Source organism: Marmota monax, unplaced genomic scaffold (assembly GCF_021218885.2).
Source record: "Marmota monax isolate L192 unplaced genomic scaffold, Marmota_monax_Labrador192_F-V1.1 WCK01_AAM20220418_F8-fsc00008, whole genome shotgun sequence".
In the NCBI taxonomy this organism is placed as follows: Eukaryota; Metazoa; Chordata; class Mammalia; order Rodentia; family Sciuridae; genus Marmota; species Marmota monax.
The window spans coordinates 6,611,766-6,633,701 of NW_026694432.1; the positions used below are offsets into that span (position 1 = coordinate 6,611,766).

General features: G+C 42.8%; 1 protein-coding gene and 1 pseudogene across 2 annotated transcripts in view; one reads left to right on the top strand and one right to left on the bottom strand.

Moving 5' to 3' along the window:
* The window catches only part of Kdm4a (lysine demethylase 4A), a 53,930-nt gene that overhangs the window by 9,393 nt on the left and 22,601 nt on the right, over positions 1-21,936 (bottom strand). For both annotated transcript variants that reach the window (XM_046468557.2, XM_046468558.2), the window contains exons 12-18: positions 13,303-13,423; positions 7,986-8,167; positions 5,830-6,034; positions 5,233-5,309; positions 4,503-4,558; positions 2,330-2,438; positions 1,860-2,045 (exon numbers count right to left, since the gene is read on the bottom strand). In XM_046468557.2, coding sequence (XP_046324513.1) covers positions 1,860-2,045; positions 2,330-2,438; positions 4,503-4,558; positions 5,233-5,309; positions 5,830-6,034; positions 7,986-8,167; positions 13,303-13,423 — 936 coding nt within the window. The remainder of the gene's footprint in view (positions 1-1,859; positions 2,046-2,329; positions 2,439-4,502; positions 4,559-5,232; positions 5,310-5,829; positions 6,035-7,985; positions 8,168-13,302; positions 13,424-21,936) is intronic.
* Positions 10,752-11,462, top strand: LOC124109782 (transcription factor BTF3-like; annotated as a pseudogene).

Here is a 21,936-nt window from a genome sequence, read left to right on the forward strand (position 1 = left end):
TTAGTGCCTCACAGTTGCTGAGGCTGGCTTTGAACTTGTGAGCCGCTGGGATTACAAGCGTGTGCTACCGCGCCCAGCTAGAACAGGGACTTTTCCTAGCATCTAACATAGTGCCTAGCACATAGCAGAAGCTTACTAAATAGAATGAAATCGTAAGATAAATACTCAACAGTACCCCAACTTCCTCTCAGCATCAGCAGTCTACAGCTATCAACCTAAGCATATGGAGTACTACTGTTTCATGATCAAACTCGGACTTCCCTACCAGACCTGGGAATTGATGCTACATCAGGCTTTTAGTCCTCCAAAGCCTCATTCCCACATTGCATATTTTCCCATCTCCCCAAGGTTCCACCCATACCGCTCACGACCTCTCATGCTCATTAAAATGCCTTTGTGAAAGAAAAGGATCCAGTCAATGGAGGACTTTTCTGTGATCCCAAGCAGAGTTAAAAGTTCATTCCCCTAGACTGATTCTCCCATGCTCTATCTCTGATTACTGTACTCACCACAACGCTGAAAGTCTGCATGGTCACCTATTCCATTAGACCATAACTTGCTGATGGCAAAGACTTCCCCCACTAGAGACTGGCATCTGATATGACTGTCCCATGGATCTCCCAAATTAGAGTACTCAAGAACCACCATACCAGACATGCCTTCTCTACAGTAGCATATGGCCCTCTTAATCTTTCTGCTGGCTGCTTTCACTTGTTCATGCTTTGCTATCTGTTCCTTACATTGGGACTATCCACAGCCTGATTTCCAATAGGAACTGGGTTCAAGTATCCGTCCAGAAACTGATAATCTCCAAATCTTCCCTCTCATCCTTAACCTAGCTGGAGACCTCGAAATCTACATATCCTTTCCTCTTTTTCATCCTTGTCCCTTCTCCTGACCAACCAGCCCTTCTCCATATCAATCCTGACTGCAGTTAGTAACATCATCATAAGTTAGTAACAGCATCCTTCCTGCCTCCTAAATTCAGTTATGTTCACTTTCCTTTCCCATTCCTCTTCTCCTCTCTCTCCCCCATCCCTCTCCCCATAGCAGTCCACAAACCCTGTCAACTGGACCTGTTAAGGATCTCAGGGTTAGACATGAACTTAAAACTCTATGTGTCCTACTTAAGACCTGTCTCCTATGTTAACTTGTTTCCCTGCCTTAAATTCTGATTTGTTGAATTCTCTCCTCAAACCACCAGAGTAACTGTTAGAAAATATAGTTCAAAATTGCAGTGTTCAGAGTTCTCCTGCACTGAAAGAGAGGTCAAACTCCTAAATGTAGCAACCTAGGGCCTTCATCTTCCTTGCTGCTTACTTCTCAAGTATCATCCCCCAACACAGGCCCAAGATCAGCTTGAATGTTCATTCTTCCAAGATTTGTTTCTTCTATTTCTGAAGCCCTGAATGCCTTCCTGCTCATAATTCCTTCTTACATTCAAGACCTCTTTGAATGCCACCTTCTACCCAGACCATTTCATAACTCCTCTAGCTAACTTTTCACTTATCTTTCTCTGCATGTCACCATTTAGAGGACTACGAAAATCCCTACTGCATAGCAGTTAATGGTGAACTGTCAGGAGCTCTCCCCATCAGTTCTCAAGATTAATAAGAGGTGGACCTTCAAAGAGCTTATCCTAGTGGAGAGACAACCAAGTTAACAGATAACCCAAAAGAATCAACCACAAGCAGCTTGGCAGAGACCTACAGGAGCCCCTTCTTAATGACTTAATCATTAGCACTCTCCATCAAACACAATACTTGAGGAAACACTTGCCAACCCAATAAATGCACATATTATGCAGAGAAAATGGCCCTGAAGACTATCAAGGACTTCTGAGCTGCACCCTTCCTCACCTCCAAGTTGGGAATCTTGTGCCGAAAGCAGGTAATGAAGACAACAAAGGGCCAGTCATCCGGCTGCATCATCACTCCAGCAGCCTGGGCACAGCTCACATGGAAGGCAGTTGGGCAACGGCCGTGAGAACACTGCACACAGCAGCCAGCATTTCTTTTCCTCCGCTTCTTACAGAAGACACATTTCTGCATCCAGAGGAAGAAAGCCAATGATTCTAGGAATTGACAGTCCAGCTTCCCCTAGTGTTACTCCATCCAAATGCACAGAGCCACCCTCCTCCCAGAAACATGAAGTACACACAGCCTACTCTAATCCCATGTCTAATCATATATGATGTTAAGTTATTTAACAGAAACCAAGGGATAAAGGTAGCCACTGGGCCAAGCAGAAAGGTACTGTTGCCCTCCACCCAGAGACTTATAACTAGGGTAATTATGTGGGGCCTATAAAACCATCACTTATTCCTTACCAGTTTGAAGCGGGGCAGGGGGATTTTGCTCACATCCACAGGACTTCTTTCTGCAATATTGACAAACCTTGCTTCCAGGATCGCCACAGCACATGAAACATGAACCCATCTGCCAAAAGGCAAAGGCCCCAGTCACCTCTGGATCTAAGGCCCTGTGGCCTTCCCTTCTAAAGTAGGCCTCCCAACAGTGCTTCTTCCCTCACCCAGTGTGGCCCCTAACTCCCACCAACCAGTTCCAGGGACTCAAGAAAGTTAGAGCCATACTGCCATCATACTGAGTACTGTGGACACCCTACCCAAGGTTAGGCCAGGTCATACTTCTTATACCACTCCCTCAGTCTGGGGCAAAATAAGCAGAGCCACAGTTAATTGGGTGTGGTGGGTTTCAGGAGTGAGAATAAACTAGGGAGCTCTACACTGAGCTCTTTACCACAGAACCCAGGTGCTTCTTGAAAACATCTCCACTATTCACCAATCTGCCAATAATCTTCCCTAGGCTTCTGCCAAACCCATTCCCTGGGCTGAAATAACCTCTCTCTTCTTGCTCTCTTTACCCATGAAAAACTCAAGTCTTTAAGGTTTGGCCCAGGCCTCACTGAGAGGTATACACAATGGACATCCACAGAAAATTAAAGTAAGTTATAGGCATTTGGGGAAACCAGAATGTGCCAAGATGAGAAAAACTAAGATGGCAAAAGCTCTGAATTTTAGCTCAGGGGTACAGCACACTTGCCTAGCATGTGTGATGCCCTGGGTTCAACCTCCAACACCACACACACACACACAAAAAAAATCATTGAAAACCTTCAACAAGGTCAGGTGCGGTGGCACGTGCCTATAATCCCAGTGGTTCAGGAGGCTGAGGCAGGAGGATTGCAAGTTCAAAGTAGCCTCAGCAACCTAGCAAGACCCTGTCTCTAAATTTAAAAAATATAGAGAAAGGGCTGAACATAGAGAAAGTGGTTAAACATTCCTGGGTCAACCCCTAGTACCAAAAAAAGAAAAAAAAACCTGGCAGGACTGTTATGTGGGAGCAGTAACAGATTTGTTCTGTGTACATCTGAAGGGTATAAAAGGGATTAAAAGGCAAAGGTGAGCCATGTGTGGTGGCGGATGCCTATAATCCCAGCAGCTTGGGAGGCTGAGACAGGAGGATAGTGAGTTAAAAGCCAGCCTCAGCAACTGCGAGGCACTAAGCAACTCAGTGAGACCCTGTCTCTAAATAAAATACAAAACAGGCTGCGGATGTGGCTCACTGGTTGAGTGGCCCTGAGTTCAATCCCTGGTAACAAAAAAAAAAAAAAAAGGCAAAGGTGAAAAGCTAAGTAGAACCATTTCCACTTCAAAGAAGGAAGAACATTACCAGCCCTATCCTGAAACTATGAAGAATACAATTTCTCTAGTAATGGGAGCAAGTAGCTTTAAAGGACTGAACTGGCAGCAGAACAGCCATGCATCAGAAGCAGCATGACAGAGATCCTGTGAGGCAGGAGCTGCATTCCCACAGGGTTTTACTTGGAAGCAAGATGTCGACCATTGGCTGCCACCTACCTGTGTACACTGCCCCTTAGACAGCCAGCTCTACAAGGTAAAAACCTCAGAGCAAGTAAACAGGAGACAAAAATGCAACTCTGTGAAAATGAGTTGCCTAATGTGGAAAACCCAGAAACTTCTGTATGGAAGTTTCTGGGTTTTCCACATTATTTTCCACTATTTAACAGTGGGCGGACTGCCTGAGTTCTACTCAGTGTCCTTCTAGAGGACACTTGCCCTCTCCAAATAACAAGTCTGAGCCAAAGTTTTCTCTGATGAAAAGTGCTCACTAGACTATGGGCATGGCCATCTCTGCATATCAGCAGGTAAATGTTCACACCTCCAGCCCACAAAGCTCTTGCACTGACTTCTCCAGGTTTTCATACTCTCCTAAGTACATTCTTATCTCCTCTAAAAGGAGGATGTTACTTACATCTCTGCCATCAGAGGGGAAAGGAGTGAAAAGATCTGAGACTACTTGACTCCCCTTGGTGTCTTTGTTAAAATTAGTCTTGGTATTCTAAGAGCTCCTCAGAGTGTGCTTCCCAAATCCTCACTTGCAAGAGCTTATGTAGACAGTGCCCCTACACACTGCTTCAGCACTGAGCCTGGGCATTCTGAGACTGCTCAAAACACTTACCTGTCATCATTTGCTCTCTGTAGGGCCCCTCCTCGTAAGGAGCATAAACAGCAGTCCTGCCCAGAAGGGAGAGGGAAGAAGAAATTGGTCACCACCAAGTCACTAACATCCAATCTGCTCTCCCCTCCACCTTTTGTGGGCAACTCTAACCTTGGGCTTAGAAAGCAGTGTAATGATAGGTAGGGCTTCAAACACACACCTTATACCCAGGACTCCCCTGTAGAAGACAGATGCCATGTGGAGCAGAAGATACCAAGTATTCACTTGACTTAACATAATCCTCTTTGCTGTTAATGTTCATAGCAACTCTGAGCAAAGTTGCAAAACTGGAAGCACCATAAGGCCTAGTCTGCTTCCTGGGCAGGGTGATGCCACACTCCAGGGGCAATGATGAAGAGATGGTTGCAAAATGAATCACCTAAGTCCCCATCCTAAGGCTCTAACTTCAGAGGTGAATTATTTAAAGGGGGCTGTATATGAATACTCCACATAAAGGCCTCAACCTGGTTTTCAATTAAAGGAGCAAACATCTTCCAGATCCACTCAGGCCTTACCACAAGTGGGCAGCAACTACTCTGTCATAGGAATTGTTTACATAGTATATACTCTCTGACATCACTACCATGCCCTTCATGGACTGCAGTAGACATAAAGTCCAGCATGAAATAGCCCGGCCCCAAACATATTCCAAATCTCATGGGGAAGACAGGAAGAGTGTGGGAGTACTCACTTCCTCCAGGGCATTGGCTGAACACCGAGAACACATCCACTCTTCAGAAGCTTTGGCTGGGGGAACCCCATAGCAACCTAATAGGGACACAGAGAAAAGCAAATTAAACCCAGAAGTCAGAGTGAGAATATGGATTTGCAATTTTTTTCCATAGACCACCTCCCAAAGACACCAAATGCTACAAAAACACCTGAATTCTTGGTCAGAGATCCCAGGGCTCAAATACACAGTATGGCCCAAGGCCATAAAAATTGTATTCACGGGCTGGGGATATAGCTCATTTGGTAAAGTATTTGCCTCACATGCACAAAGCCCTGGGTTCAATCCCCAGTACCACACACACACACACACAAAAACTTTATTCACTGGTACAAACACCTATTAAGTGGCACAACTAATCCCCTCTGGACATGTGCAACCAAGAGGACAGCACATTGCTGACTGGTGCAAGCAAACTCATTGACTGGCAACAAATTCTCCAAGAACACATAAGCAGCCTTTGCACTGGGGGTAGGGAGGGCCACATGTGAAAAGGACATCCAGTTAACTGGAGCATGCTCCTGGCAGAGGATGCAAAGAAAGGCAAGAGGCACTCACTGGCATGGACCCGGACACTGCACTTCTTGCAGGAAACTAGAATGCTGGTGCCATCCTCCTCAAGGTAAGGAGTAGAAAGGTTGATGTCTGTGCTGCAGCCAGTTGAGGTGAAGCACATTTCTGGAATCAATGGCTTGGTCCTCTGCTTCTGGGGGGCTACTTCTGAAGTGTTTCCACAGTTCTGACTAAGACCTCCAAACTCAACCTAAGGGGAAAAAACAAGCATACAACACAGTGAGCTGCACTTATGCTCTCAGCTTCCCACCTGCTCCATCAGCAGAAAGCTGCCTCTCTTATCGATACGACTATGGCTACAGCTCCCGGGTGCACAGCCATTATCCCAGAGCTACTAATTGAAGTTACCTCTAATGACTCAAATTCAATTTCTCACAGCAGCATCAAACAAAGGCCCCTAGGGGACAACTGAGAAGAGGGAGCGAGGTAAGAGGCAACTGGGATTTCAATCTTTCCAAACTGAGTGGTAATAAAATGCACCAAGATATTGGCAACAAGGCTGCCACTGAGGGCGCCTATGTGCCGTAATACACTGTGGTCCCACTCAGGGACAGCACCCAGCACAGAAGCTCCTAATGGGCCAGCACAGATTGCCTCTGATGGTCTAAGTCAGCAGGTCACCTGAGCTGTTACATAACTGGAGTCCCATCTATGATTCCAGGCTTCAGGCCCCTTCAGGAAGAACATTACATCCACATACTTCCCTTGGCAAACTATACTGACTCTGATGCTGGATGGCACTGTTAAGCTCACTCCAAAGATGGAGCGCCAAAACACATCACCCTCTGAATATATGCCATTTATATAACTCTTAGTAGAGCTACAATTGGTAGATTCACTCACAGTAACCACCACCAGGTCAATCACTTCCCCCCAACACAATGGCACATATAGGTCTTCATTTTGGTTTCTGTCAGTGGAAAGTAGTGAGTTACTAGTCCAAAATGTGCTGGTCTGAGGTTTCACTCTTTATCATGAGTGAACCCGGGGTCCTGCCAGGCTCAGGACAGCAAATGCCCCTTTAACCACCCAAAGGAGACTGCTCAACTGCATGTCACCCTGTGAAGGTTCCAGCTGGGCCTGAGCTGGCCACATGGCACCTGCTGCTATTAATGCCTCCTGGCCTTCCAGAGCCAGTCCCTGAGGGATGCATGATGGTGAAGCCATCAATGCACCAGCATGGGACAGGCACAGAGGAGCTCAGCAGCTGTGCTTTTCCCACCCCCTTGTTTCAATCAGGCCCTCTGCTTCTGCCCTGCCCTAGTTACTTCTGGTCACTGGTAACACCAACTGTGACAATGGGAAAGAAAAGAAGGTGACAACATCAGAGGATCTGGTTTTTAACCTGAAGTTCAGGCTTTGATAAATAACAGCCCTGTACCCTGACTGACCAGAACTGCACAACACCTGGGAGGAAGAGTCTCAGATGGGATGATGAAAAAGCAAAATTCTCTGCAAAGAGTTAAAGTCTGTGATGAGTGCAAGTTCAAGGGGAGCCTGAGCCACATCATCTCCAAAGCATTCTCAAGTAAAAATCCACAGTGCTGGTTCATCTGCCCTGTGAAACCTGACCAATAAAAGTGTCACCAGAGGAGGACTGGAGAAGGTATGAAAGACCAGGACTTCAACTCAGGACAATGGGGTCCTTGACATATGTGATGGAAAAGAATTTCACTATATGTCAGATATTGAGGAGCAAGCAGAGAATTATTCAGGAAAGCAAGGATTACATACCAAAGGTGGAAGAAAGAATATGGGCTATCTTGAGAGAGAAGTAACCCTTGTGTGGGGTGTTAATATTCATAAATTAGCAATCAGAGTTACACAATTTAGGGGCAAATATCCTTGTACTTGTGCATTGCCCTCACATCATGCTACTTTCTGCAGGCAAGGATATGGTCACAGGGATGTATGTGTTAGGTTACTTTGCATTCCAACAGTTTGTGAGCACTTCTCTTTTGAAACTCAGTATTTTCTTTTCCCCCTCTATCCCCAAACTCCTATTTCACATGAGTGGGGCAGAAGAGGAAAATAGGGGAGAAAAAAAGCCCCTCTTAAGACAAATAAAAAGTACCCACAATTAAATCTAGCTTCCTGTGATTACTGGTCCTAGGTACACAGAGAGTGTGGAATGGTCCTACCTGATGGTACGTTTGAAAGATCATACAGACAGCACAGTGAGGGGCCTGCTGGGCCATGGTCTCATTGAATTCTTTTTCAGCCTCAAAGTTCGGAGGTCGGTTCTGCCACAGCTGGCTCAGGGGCTTGGCCCAGGCCTCTGTCTCCTCAGCCTCCTCCTCAGGGGACAGCTGTTCAGAGGTCTCTAGGACAGAAAAAGAAACATAAATCAGCACCAGCCATGCACACTAGTGGTATGGCCTGAAGAGCAGATAAGCTCAGTCAGGACTCCTAGACCTTGGTTTGGACTGAACCAAAGACTCCTAAGGCTTGCAAAGGCCAAGGGTAAAATGATTATCAACAGACCACTTTACTGTATGTATATACGTGACTCCATGACCAATGTGATTCTGCAACCTGTACACTCAGAAAAATGAGAAATTATACCCCATCTGATTCAAATGTATGATATGTCAAGATCATTGTACTGTCATGTGTATCTAATTAAAACAAATAAAATTTAAAAAAAAAACAGATCCCTTTGGTACCTAGTTGATGTTGTGGGTTGTGAAGTGCGATGACAGTGATTGGGAGACCAGTATCTGAGACTGGGGTCCCCGATGACTTCATGGCTGTGGCATGCGTGATGACTGGGAAAGTTTCTATGTAAAGGTGTAGAATGCCCAATTACTATGGTAATGCTCTCCACAGGGAGACCCTGTTGCTAGTCTTATCAGCTTCAACCTTGCTCTCAGGCACACAGCTCCTGGGAATGAAGGAACTTCCTTGCTAAGATAACCAGTTCCACTGCTCTGAATCTGCCACAAATTAACTTTAAACAGTGGACTTGCTTGAGCATTTCAAACATTGCACACTGCAACTGCAGAATGTAACTGAGGAAATAGCTGCATAGTGTTGCTAACTCCTATAACTTTCATGAATACAAAGAATAATGCTTGCATCGTCTTTAATCTGATTAATGAGACATATATAATAAAGATTGCTGGTGTAATTCTTTAGACCTGTTTCTTCATCAGAGAGCGGTGCTCCACCCGATCATAGCTTTACCTTCAAGATCTGCGTGTATGACTCCATTTTTTCTAATCTCCTATCGCCCTCGCCAGAACCTGCTAGTTTGGCCACGTTGGTCGCAGCAGTGGGTCTTGCCTGTACCATTTCTCTGGCAAGAATAATTAATGGTCTCTACTCTTCCTTTTACCCAGGAGCTCAGCCTGTTCTGCTCCCCTTAACAGCTGCCACATTCAACCCTCTGCCCTCTCCAAGGACAGCAAAGTGAGGCTCCACCTTCCTTCCCTCTGTTATTAGTTGCCTCTAAAATGTCTGCACCATAAGTCCTTTCCCTTCATGAATTTTCCCTTCAGTTGTACTAAAGGGAAACAAGGAAGGAAAAATAAAAGGGAACTGGCAAACTTTAAAGTTTGTCACATGATGGTCTTTGGTCAGGACTTGCCAGCTTCCCCTGGAAAGGTCAGTGGGTATCTGCCTATTATGAGCAGGGAATCCCCAATTCCTCCTGGCTTTGCCTAAGAGGAGAGCAGTGCCACATGTCCACAGTGAATCCTTATCTTAGCCCTACAATGTAATGCTAAGTCTGACCAGAGGTTGGCCAATAACAGCCTATGTGCTGAATCCAATGTCTCAGGAAGCTAAGAATTAAATTTATATTTTTAAGAGTTGTACTAGGTATCCCCATGTTCCTTTCTGGAAGTAAAGACAAATCATTTTCTAATCTGCCTCACAGTCATGTTCAATATGAAGGCATCTGGCAACTGCCATTGTGTGGAGACTCAGTGAAGGCCACTGTAGCATAAGGAGACCAGTGCAGGCAAGTAAAAGTAACCCCTCAGAGCCTCACTGTTCGAATCCAGTCAGGAGCCATGGTGCCCACAGATTTGTCTCATAACCTTGGCCTAAAAAAGAGTGACTGAGATGTGATGAAAGAAACAAAAACAGACAGGCTCATAATAACAACCAAAAACGTAAGACTTTAGAAAGTCAAAAGTGGCCAAAATCATTCCATATGTGAATACTGAATGATAAGGGAAAATGTTCACTGTGTTAAGTGAAAATTGCAAGAATCAAAATTTTAACATTTCACATACGTGAAACTTCACAGAGACTTATAGTTAATTCTTAACATTTCACTAAAAATGTTATGCCTCAACTACAAATATATATTTTTTAAAAATGTGGGGCAAGGGCCAGGCATGCCTCAATCCCAATGCATGTCCATAATTCCAGCAAGTAAATGTTTTGAGGCAGGATAATCCCAAGTTCAAGGCCAGCCTCAGCAACTTAGCAACACCCTGTCTTAAAATAAAAAATAGAAAGAATTAATGATGTAGCTCAGTGGTAAAGCACCCCTGGGTTCAATTCCTAGCACACAAAAAAATTTAAATTTTTTTAAAAATGGGGTAAGGATATACCAGACTAAAAGAGACTAAAGAAAGCCAACTTACAAGTATAATGTATAACCCTAAAACACATTATTGGGGTGAGCAGGAAAAGAAAGATCTGTTTATGGAGCTACTGTCCTAGTTATGACAGCAGTCTAGTATTTAAAGGAGATTCCTTCTTAGGAAATGTGCCTATTGCTATATTAAAATGAAGTAATCTGATGATTACAACTTACTTTCAAAGAATGTGAAACACAGGTGTGTATATATATATATGTACATAAACTAAGTTACTGAGAGAAAGAAAGCAATAAGGCAAAACTAAGTGACACTGTTCTGGTTAAGAATCGTTAAAACACACATGGAAGCTGCCATCTTGCGTCCCCGCGTGTGTGCGCCTAATCTCAGCTGGTCTGCCTGAGACCCCGAGCGCCAACCCTAGTCCCCCGCGCGGCCCCATTTCCGCTCCGACAAGATGAAAGAAACTATCATGAACCAGGAAAAACTCGCCAAACTGCAGGCACAAGTGTGAATTGGTGGAAAAGGAACTGCTCACAGAAAGAAGAAGGTGGTTCATAGAACAGCTACAGCAGATGATAAAAAACTTCAGTTCTCTTTAAAGAAGTTAGGGGTAAACAATATCTCTGGTATTGAAGAGGTGAATATGTTTACAAACCAAGGAACAGTGATCCACTTTAACAACCCTAAAGTTCAGGCGTCTCTGGCAGCAAACACTTTCACCGTTACAGGCCATGCTGAGACAAAGCAGCTGACAGAAATGCTACCCAGCATCTTAAACCAACTTGGTGCAGACAGTCTGACTAGTTTAAGGAGACTGGCTGAAGCTCTGCCCAAACAATCTGTGGACGGAAAAGCACCACTTGCTACTGGAGAGGATGATGATGATGAAATTCCAGATCTTGTGGAGAATTTTGATGAGGCTTCTAAGAATGAGGCAAACTGAACTGATCAACTTCTGAAGAAGATAAACTTGAAGAAGTTACTGGGAGCTGCTGTTTTATATTATGACTGCTTTTTAAAATTGTTTTGTTTATGGATCTGATAAAATCTAGATCTCTAATATTTTTAAGCCCAAGCCCCTTGGCCACTGCAGCTCTTTTCAGTTTTTGCTTATACACAATTTATTCTTTGCAGCTAATTAAGCGGAAGAAGCCTGGGAATAAAGTTTGAAAAAAGGTTAATAAAGCTCTTTGCCTAGTAAAAAAAAAAAAACACACACACATGGAAAGCATAAAATGATTCCATCTCTTCAGCTTACCATATTTGAGCATTTTTCATCACAAAAACCTGGGGGAGTTTATCAGATTATTTTTAAAAAGACATACATGGACATAATATGTATGTATGGAAAAATCAACAAGATGATACATTATATTCACTGTGCTCATCTCTGGAGAATAGGCATATGGGAAATTTTCTTTTCCTCTATAACTTTTCTGCTTTTTCAGTTTTCTACAGTCTGTGTTCTTCTAAAGCATGAAGTGGACAACCACAAAAGTAGGCTAGAGCTCTTCTTGGAACTGGACCAGAGCACAAGTTCAGGGGACACCTTGAGACCCAACTCCAGATCTGGCCACTATTCTGACTATTCCCCACCTAGCTTATCATAAGCTTTGTACCAATGAAAACTGCAGAGATGGGGCTCTGACATCAGATCATAAGGAGAGGACAAGGTGGGAAAAGGCCCAGCACTACTCAAAGTAACAAGTCAAGTGACTCCATTCTCCCAAGTGTGCTGAGGCTCTTCAGCACTCTTCCTATTGAGTCCTAGGCTCCAAGCAGCATAGGAAACCAGACTCCACTACTGTCCTCATTCCCTGAGCTTCAGTGCCACAGTTCCTGGTTTTCCTTGCATATGTCTCCTCATCCTCTTCTCTGTCTCCTTCACAGGCTTCCTCCTTCCTTCCTCTGTGCACCTATTCTCAACCTCTGCTCACTCATTTCCGTGCTTTCTCTATAGCTGACCAAGTCTACATCCTCCAGACACTGAATGCAGGTCTCCAAACCCAACCAAAGCTATAAACCAGAGAGGCCATCAATTCATCTTTCTCCCTTACTGAGTACCCTCACAGCTCTATACCAGTCACCAAATTCAGCTGGCCTGATCTTCTCTATACTTCCTTCTTGCACCCCTCCCACTGCCATCCTTAGATCTTATATCTGAGAAGCTCAACTGGTACACTCAAAGTCATTCTCAAGAAGCTATCATCACGAGGAACAGTCTTTCTAATGTCTATCTGACCATGCTATTCCTCTGCTTAAAATACTTCAAGAGCTCCAGAATGCCTGTGAGAAAAGGTTCTCACTCTGGGCTCACAATAACGCTGTCTATGACTTGACCTCATGACTACTTTGCTCCTCCTATCCCACCTGTCACTCCCTAGCTTTACCCTTGAACTTGAGCCACACTGAGCCAAGAACAGTTCCCTGCATATCCACTCCTGTTTCTCTTCTCCATGATTACTCATGCGGTCTCCTCTGCCTGGATTGGAGCCTCTTCTTTCTTTAATCTGTTTGCCCCACTACCCTGTGAGCATCTGGAGGGAACAGACCTATCTTATTTACCTTTGTATCCACACATCCAGCACAGGGCTTGGTATCATTGACAAAATTTGCTATTCTGAAAAAAAAAAAAATTAGCCTTGTATCTCCTAAGAAAGGAAAGAATCTGCATACGATTTTCCTATATTAAGTATGTATCATGATACTCGAACTGATAATGAAATTCGATTAGCAAATTAGATACAAAAAGAAATCCCATCATCTGTATGGAGTATTGGGAAAAACACTTAAGCCATAGGTCCATTCTTGTTTCTGAGCATGACCTTCTGACATCTTATCAGAGCAAGTCCCAATGTGATGAGCCTCTTTCTCCCTAGTGAAGAGAGGAGACTAAACTTACCATCATCACTGACACAATCCTGTAACACCAGTGGGTGATGGCGTGGAAGCTTGCTTAAGGGCTGTCGGCGACCCTTTGACTTCTTATTCTCTTCCAGGGAAAACATGTATTCATCTGCAACCTGAGCATACCAAAGGGAATCCAATTAGTCTTGCCTCAACTTGACACACAGCAGAGGTTTGACTTACAATGAAAACCAACTGGGGAGTGAGGGGGAGGGCTGGGGATGTCACTCAGTGGTATAACACTTGCCTAGCATGTGCATGGCCCTGGATTCAATCCCTAGCAACCTAAAACAAATATACCAAAAACAATCCTTCTCCAGGTCAAAAAAACCATGCACCTCCCCCCTTAAGCTGACTGTTATGAGACAAGTCTGTGAGCCCCACAGGAGCCCAACTGCCCCATTCTTGGGACTAGGAAGTCAGTATAGCATAGCACCAATTATAATTTTCCAGGTAGCAGGGCCATCCAGGTTGAAAGTCTAAAGAACATTCAAAGGGATGAGGGCACCTGAACCATTACATGAAAATAGACCAGATTTTCCTTATAAAATGTTGAGCCTTCAGCTCTAATGGAGACTGTTAATTCCTGTTAGTTTCTCCTCTAGGGGAGAATATCAGCCAGAGCAGAGTGCATCTAAAACTCTGCCTTAGCTACAATGGGAAGATTGATTTAACACTACATTTACAGAATGCAAGAGCAGATGTAATTAGGTTTAAGATGTACAGGATTGACTCAGTAATACTACATAAGAGTTTCTTTTTAATCAACACACTTAAAATTTGGTCATACTGACATTAGGAGATGCAGGGTTGGCAAAACCGATTAAGCAAGGAAATGAAGCCTGGAAGAGGGCCACTTTGCAACAGTGAAAAAAACTAATGCCTTAGAGTTCTAAAGAGAAGTGGCAGCACTGCAGTGCCACTTCAGAAAAGATGCTGGAGCTCATGAACTCTACGTGCAACTACACAGAACCTCAGAGTCTAAGGACCACAATTGGGATCCCAAGACAAAACAAATTGTGCACCAGCCAGGTACAGAATAGAGCCTGCTCCTCCAGAAGTTAATATTATTAATAGGTTTCAGTGTCCACTTGTTCATTCATTCAACACATATTCACTGAGAACCTACTCTGTACAAAGAAAGATCTACACAGGAAAAAAAGGAAGTGTGGAAAAATGGACTGAAAGAATTGTGATCCTGGCTCACATGAGCAAGTAAGAATGACAGAATACAGGAAAAGGTGAAAGACTGAAAACCTTAGGAACTGTTACTCCTGATGTCCACAAAGACTAACACAATCACAAACTTTCAATTATACCTACACTACACAGTCTAAAGTGGCAGGAAACTACATCAGAAAACTAGGGGTGTCTTAGTGATACAGCATGTACCTCTAGTATACATAAGACCCCAGTTTCAAACCCCAGCATTATAACAACAACAAAAAATATGTATTTCAGCAATACTCCTCAAGAACCTCCATCAGAATGAACTGGGCCCTACCTCATTTCTGGCCATAACAGCTTTGCTTTTGATTTACATTTTCAAATGAGTAAGATTTCACTTAAGGAAAGGTTCTTTGGCCACACACAGTGGCACATGCCTGTAATCCCATCAACGTGGGAGGCTGAGGCAGGAGGATCACAAATTCAAAGCCAGCTTCAGGAATTTAGCAAGACCCTGTCTCAAAATAAAAAATAAAAAAGAACTGGGGATGTAGCTCAGAGGTTAAATGCCCCTGGGTTCAATACCTTGTACCAAAAAAAGAAAAGGTTCTTTGGCTACAACAAACTGGAATCCCCATACTTGCCAAAAATTTTTTGGTAGTGTTTGCATGTGAATGAATTTTGGAGGATGCACTCCAAAACATACACACACACACACACACACACACACACACACACACACACAAATATGTAGGTATGTATTTCTTTTGTTTTGTACTGGGGACTGAACCCAGGGGTACTTTACCACTGAGGTACTGCCCCAGCTCTTTTTATTTTTATTCTTTATTTGGAGACAGGGGACTTGCTAACTTGCTGAGTATCTTTGCTTATTTGCCAAGGCTGGCCTGACACTTGTAATCCTCCAGCCTCAACTTCCAGAATAGCTGGAGTTACAGGCCTGTGCCATCATGCCCAGGCTCTTATGTGTTTTAAAATAAAAATATCCTGTAAAAGGATAAGATAAAAATAAAGTTCATGTTATTCCTATACCCCAACAATCTTCTTGCACTCCCCACTTTGAAGATGCCTATATAATAGGCTAAACTTGCCATGTGTTTAGAAAGAAAAAGGATGAGAATAAAGGAACCAGAAACAGTGGCGATTTCTAGCTTAGATCACCAAGGTAAGAGAGGTAAAAGATGCTTAAGACCATGTGTATGGAGGAAGTAGGGGATAACAACAAACCAAATTAAACATGCTGTGTGTGGAACACATGCTATAGATCCATGGTTCTCCCATTTGGAAATCTCAGGGAGGAAGTAAGAAATTCAGACTGGGGTTTAGAAAAGAGGTCAGAGCAAAAGCTGTAAATATGGGAATCCTCACCATGGGTTCAGTAATAAAAATTTTGCCAGACAGCATGTACCTGCTTACAGTCCACTGGAGCCCACAAGTTAAGATAGCCTGGGCATTATAGTAAGGCCCTATCTAAAACCAAAACAATTAGAAAATCAAAAAATACAGAATTAAAATTGGAGTGGATGAGATTACCAGTGAAAGAGAAGTTTGACTGAAGATCAGGTCTTCTGTGGCTATGGGGATGTAGAGAAGAGGCAGACAGGTAAGAAAAAGATGATTCAGAGGCAGACAGGTAAGAAAAATTTCAGAAAGCTAAAGAAGGGGCAGCTTCAAGAAGGAGACACCAGAAGAACTGAGCATCTGGGAGTTGCCAGGACTTATTTTTGAGATTAATTCCAGCAGACAGACAATAAGGAACTAAGACATGAACATATTATAGAGCAAAAGAAGGAATATTTCTATTTAAGAAACAGAATCAGATCATAGTTTGAGAAAGAAACATTCTCCAAAACCAAATTTTACAATAGGGGTTATATGAGTATGGTTTTATACCCAAAATATTAAAAAAAAAAAAAAAGGTTATAAAAGGGAGATGTTAAGACACATAGTAGAAAGGGGCTTGGGTTGTGGCTCAGTGGTAAAGCACTTGTCTCACATGTGTGAAGCACTAGGTTCGATTCTCAGCACCACATATAAATAAATGAATAAAGTAAAGGTCCATCAACACCTTAAAAAACATTAAAAAAAAAAAAAAAGATACATAGTAGAAAAAATTATGTTCCCAAAGGATGCCTACATTCCAATCCCTGTTAATATAACAAAGGAGAATTAAGGTTGCTAATCAGATGGCTGTAAAATGGGTATTATCCTGGGTTACCTGGCAGGCCCCATGTAATCACATTGATGCCAATAACAGGCAAGGAAAGCAAACGGAGCCAACTAGTGACATGATGTGAGAAAGATTTAGCCACATGTTGCTGCCTTTGAAGATGGAAGAGGAATCATAAGCCAAGGAATGAGGGTGGTCTACAGAAGCTGGAAAGAGCAAGGAAATGAGTTTTTCTACAGCTCCGAAGAAGGAACACAGCCCTATTATTATCCTCATTTTAACAGATTCATTGCCGACTTCTAAATTCAAGAACTATAAAATAATAAATTTGTGTGGTTTTGAGTCTCAAAATTTATGATAACTTGTCTCAGCAACAGAAAACTAATACAACGTAGAAGATAGACAGAGAACCTTTTATAGATCCAACTATTAGAGAAAATAGGAGTCAAGATCAAGAACAGCAAGCAGACTGTGGCTATGGGAAAGGAAGAAGATGTCTTTATTGTCCTGTTGGTCCAAAGTGCTTCCTATATTCCAGCATGTGATGCCCTGGTAATGCACAGAGGAAGGAAACATGACCTATAACCTTGAAGAACTTATAACCCAGTCAGAGAAAGACCTGATGTCACAGTATGGAAACTGTCCCTTTCCACTGACATCATGCTGACCAAACAAATCTTTTCAAATATGTGGAAATTGCCTGGCGCAATGGTGCACACCTATAATCCCAGCACTGAGGCAGGAGGATGGCGAGTTCAAAATCAGCTGCAGGAAAGGTGATATGCTAAACAACTGAGTGAGACCCTGTCTCTAAATAAAATACATAATAGGGCTGGGGATGTGGCTCAGCGGCTCAGTGCTCCTGAGTTCAATCCCCGGTACCACCCCCCCCCCAAAAAAATGTGGTTATCTTTTCACACTTCCTTATCTCTTAATTAAACATTCCTTCTGCTACATGGCATCCACAACCTCCTCACAGTGCTGCACTCCCTGAAATGTGCTCCATTTCCTAAATCCCTTCGGCATACAACAACATGATGGTACAAATTCCAGTTCAGCCATCTAGCTGTGGGCCTGGGTAAGAAGAAATACAACTACAAAAAAGGGGTAATGAACTATTCCCTTAAGGGCTCTTTTTGAGGATAGATGGGGCAACAGGTAGAATATTCCAGGTCCCTGCCTACAGGAGAGCTCAAGCCTCTAGAATTCTGTTCCTTCTTCTAACATCTGGCACAAGTGTCAAGGTAAATGATAAAGACTTGTTCTGTACAGAGAAGCAGCAAATGTTTTCCAGTTCTTGTTTGGAAACTCATTTTTTCAAAGCAGCTTTAACTAACTAAACCTTCTAGAGATTGAATGCTGCTACGGTTCATTCTATAGTTAAATGAAACTCTGGTACTTCAGCAATGAGCAAACCAGGGCACTTTCACCAAAAGTACAGTTTGCCAGAATGCCTTATAAAAGACCTTTAATATAAGCTAACATAACTGAATAGCAAACGGTAACAAATGCAGCTTGGGGGATCCTGAAGTTGTGTTGGAGAACAAAGGGCACTCTCAAAAACAGAGCTGTTTCCAAGTATAGACTTAATGCAATCAAACCTCTCTAGGGATGGGCAAAGCTATTTGACTTTAGGCCCCACACCTATCAAGTCTCCCATTCCACCTAATCAATCAGTCCTGATGTCAATTTCTTAGGAAAACAAACCTGAGCTGGGTGCAGTGGTGCACACCCGTAATCCCAGTGGCTCTGGAGGCTGAGGCAGGAAGATCACAAGTTCAAAGCCAACCTCAGCAACTTAGCGAGACCCTGTCTCAAAATAAAAAATAAAAAGGGCTGGGGATGTAGCTCAGTGGTTAAGCGACCCTGGATTCAATCCCTGGTGCCCCCCACCCAAAAAGAACAAACCTGACCTTGACCTTCTTTACAGTCACTCATTTCATGATTACAGAGGGCTCATGGGTCAAGCATGGTCTCCAGAAGTGAGGATGAATGTGGCACAGAGCCTAGCTTTTAGAAATTTATCTTCTTCACCAACCTATGGCAATTACTTTGAGGAGCAAGTACTACAGGATTTCAAAGGAGAAAGGGAACCATTCAGGAAGCAAGGAAATTTCTAGGAATAGTGGCTTTCAATAAAGGTTGGGTATGACAGATCCCAGGAGACCTGAGGAGACAACCTGCCTCCTTCTACCTCAAAACCATCCGCATCCTGGTGAAGGTCGCACAACAATGTGAAATATACTATTGCCACTGAACAGTACATTAAAGAATGGTTAAAATGGCAAAGTTTATGTCATGTGTATTTTATCACAACGTTAGTGGGGGTGGTGAGGAAAAGCCGGTCTGCAGTCATCCCTTCCTTTACTTCCACATGCACTGGCATCCTATTCCTACCCATCTTGTTAGACCCACCAGTATCCAATCACTCCCCTCTCCCCCATTTCCTTCAACTTCCCTCGCCTGGCAGGTTCCTGCCCTTTAATACAAGGCACCCATAGTCACATCTTGAGTACTTGAGTACTTCTCCCCTGGCTCTGGACAAATTCTCTCCTTGTTCCCCTGACCTAATTCTCAAAATAAAAAATAAGAAGGGCTGAAGATGTGGCTGAGTGGTCAAGCACCTCTGGGTTCAATCCCTAATACCAAAAATAAATAAAGATTTAAAAATAAAAACACATCTAAAGTAGGGAAGAAATGGCATAGTATATGGGCTTTGCTTTCAAAAAAAAAAAAATCAACAAATAAAAACAATGGGTAAAGAAAATGTGACGAGAGCCTAACTATTAAGATATAAGTAGTATGTGCAGGCTCCCTGCATTATTGACTTTGCATTTTTTGCCTGCATTTAAAAGAATATGGAGATAGTAGTATGAATTAGACATTATTACACTATGTGCATATGCTTACATGATCTGTGTAACTATATCATGTACAACCAGACGAATGGGAAGTTATACTCCATTTATATGTGATATATCAAAATGCATTCTACTATCATGTATAACTAATTAGAACAAATTAATATTAATATATAATATTAATATAACATGCTAATATTATTGGTATAATATTAATATAAGTTTTTAAAATATGGGCTGCAGTTGTATCTCAGGGATAGAGCTCTTGCCTAGCATGTGTGAGGCACTGGGTCCAATCCTCAGCACCACATAAAATAAATTTTAAAGAGGTACAACAAAATACAATAACATTTTTTTCAATTAAAAAAAAAATTGGGGCTAGGGTTATGGCTCAGCAGTAGAGTGCTCGCCTCACTGTGCAAGGCCCCAAGTTCGGTCCTCAGCACCACATAAAAATAAATAATTACAACTAAAAAAAATGAATGAATGAATAAATAAATAAATAAATAAAATTACACACACACCATGGAAGCTCTTGGTCTCCAAACTCAGATTGGGAGTAAGGGGCCTTCTTCTGCCAGCTCACCGTTCCCCCTCAAGCCTCTCACCGTGTTCAGGCTTTTTCTTTTTCTTTTATCTTGGGAACTTTACCACTGAGCTATATTCCTAGTCCTTTCTATTTTTCATTTTGAGATAGGGTCATGCTAAGTTTCTGAGGCTGCCCTGGAACTTGCAATCCTTCTGCCTCAGCCTCCAAAGTAGCTGGGATTACCAGTTCTTGGTGCTCGCTAATTGTATCCAGGGTCTTTTACAATCCTGTGACTGAGACAAAGTCAACCTCTGACCCCAATGTGCTATCATCACCATGTAGAACATCTTCCTCTCCTAGATTCTTGCTTCAATTTCATTCTGTCTACCTGGCATACTCTTCATAACCTCTTGGCTCAGGTAAAATGCCTCCTTCTCTACAGCCATCCTGAGCTCCTCTCCCAACCAGAGGCTAAGCTGCCAAATCTTCAGCTGATCCTAAATCACCTATCCTCAAGTGCTGGAATTATGTACTCCTTTCTATTCCTCTAGTTATTGAGGAACTTGAGTTCCTTAAAGGCACAGTCCTGGCCACAGTAGACAGGCCATAAGTGATTAAAAAGGAGAGCAATAAGGCAGGCAGTCACAGTATTTTTGGAGAATTTAAGTTGTTTAAGCCAGCCAGCACATGCTGGAGTAGATGGATGACTTCGCCATCAGGCTAAAACTGAGAAGTTCACACAGAAAGCAAAAGGAACCAGGAAGGCTTGTGAGCAGAGGACTGAAGAGAGGCTTGTTGGAAACATCCTTTGCCTGCAGATTTCCATGTGGAAGGATTCCTGGTTTCTCTCACTGCCTTGAATGTGTTAAGTATGCACCACCACTTAGCCAGGATCTGTCTTTTGCAGAAAAAAGTGTTCTAGTCTTACTCTTATAATGTGGACGCTGACTGGAAAATACTTTTCCCCAGGAGGAGCCTGTGGTTATCAGGACTGCCTATGACTAGGTAGATCATCCATCAAATTGAGATTAAATGAGTAGAAGGGTCATTTGGCCATGTGTTAAAAGTCATTTTGTTCAATCATGTTAATTGTTAATATGATAACATACAAAGCTCCATATGCCTGATTCTTCTATCACTTAACTGATTTAAAATTGGGGAGGAAAAGAGATGAATATCGTGGTATTTTTTATTGCTTCTTTGCATGCTTTAAAAAAAAATAACAGAAAAACGTGACTCTAAAAAAATTAAATTAAGGGGGCTGGTGTTATGGCTTAGCAGTAGAGTGCTTGCCTAGCACATGCAAGGCCCTGGGTTTTATCCTTAGCACATGAAAATAAATAAATAAATAAAGGTATTGTGTCCAACTACAACTAAAAATTAAATATTTTTTTAAAATTAATTTAACAGTAAAGCATAGACTGAACAATGCATATGAAGTATTTAGTATATAATTAGTCTTTGCTAATTCTTAGTTGCTTTCTGATCACGATGGAAACCAGAGGATGCTAGAAAAGCAGGACAGGGTGAATTGTGGCACCACAGAAGAACATGGAGGCTTGAGGGCTTGTGACCAAGAATGGCCAGATGGCAGTACAAGTCTAAGAACTCCAGCTTAGAAAAGCTAAAATCCCTGTCTCACAGATGCTCTCATAAGAGGCAATGAGAGCAGCAACCAGAGGCAATGAGAAGGAAACACAGTGGTTATTCGCTCATTAGCCTGCAACCACCATGAGATGAATGGTGGAACATTCAAATGGTAAAAGGAAGACTACAGAAACAGCCCTGAGACTCAGAGAACTCAAAGAGAAGAATCTGAGAATTAAAGACAAGGGGAGCTGGACACAGTGGTGCACATCTGTAATCCCAGCAGCTCGGGAGGCT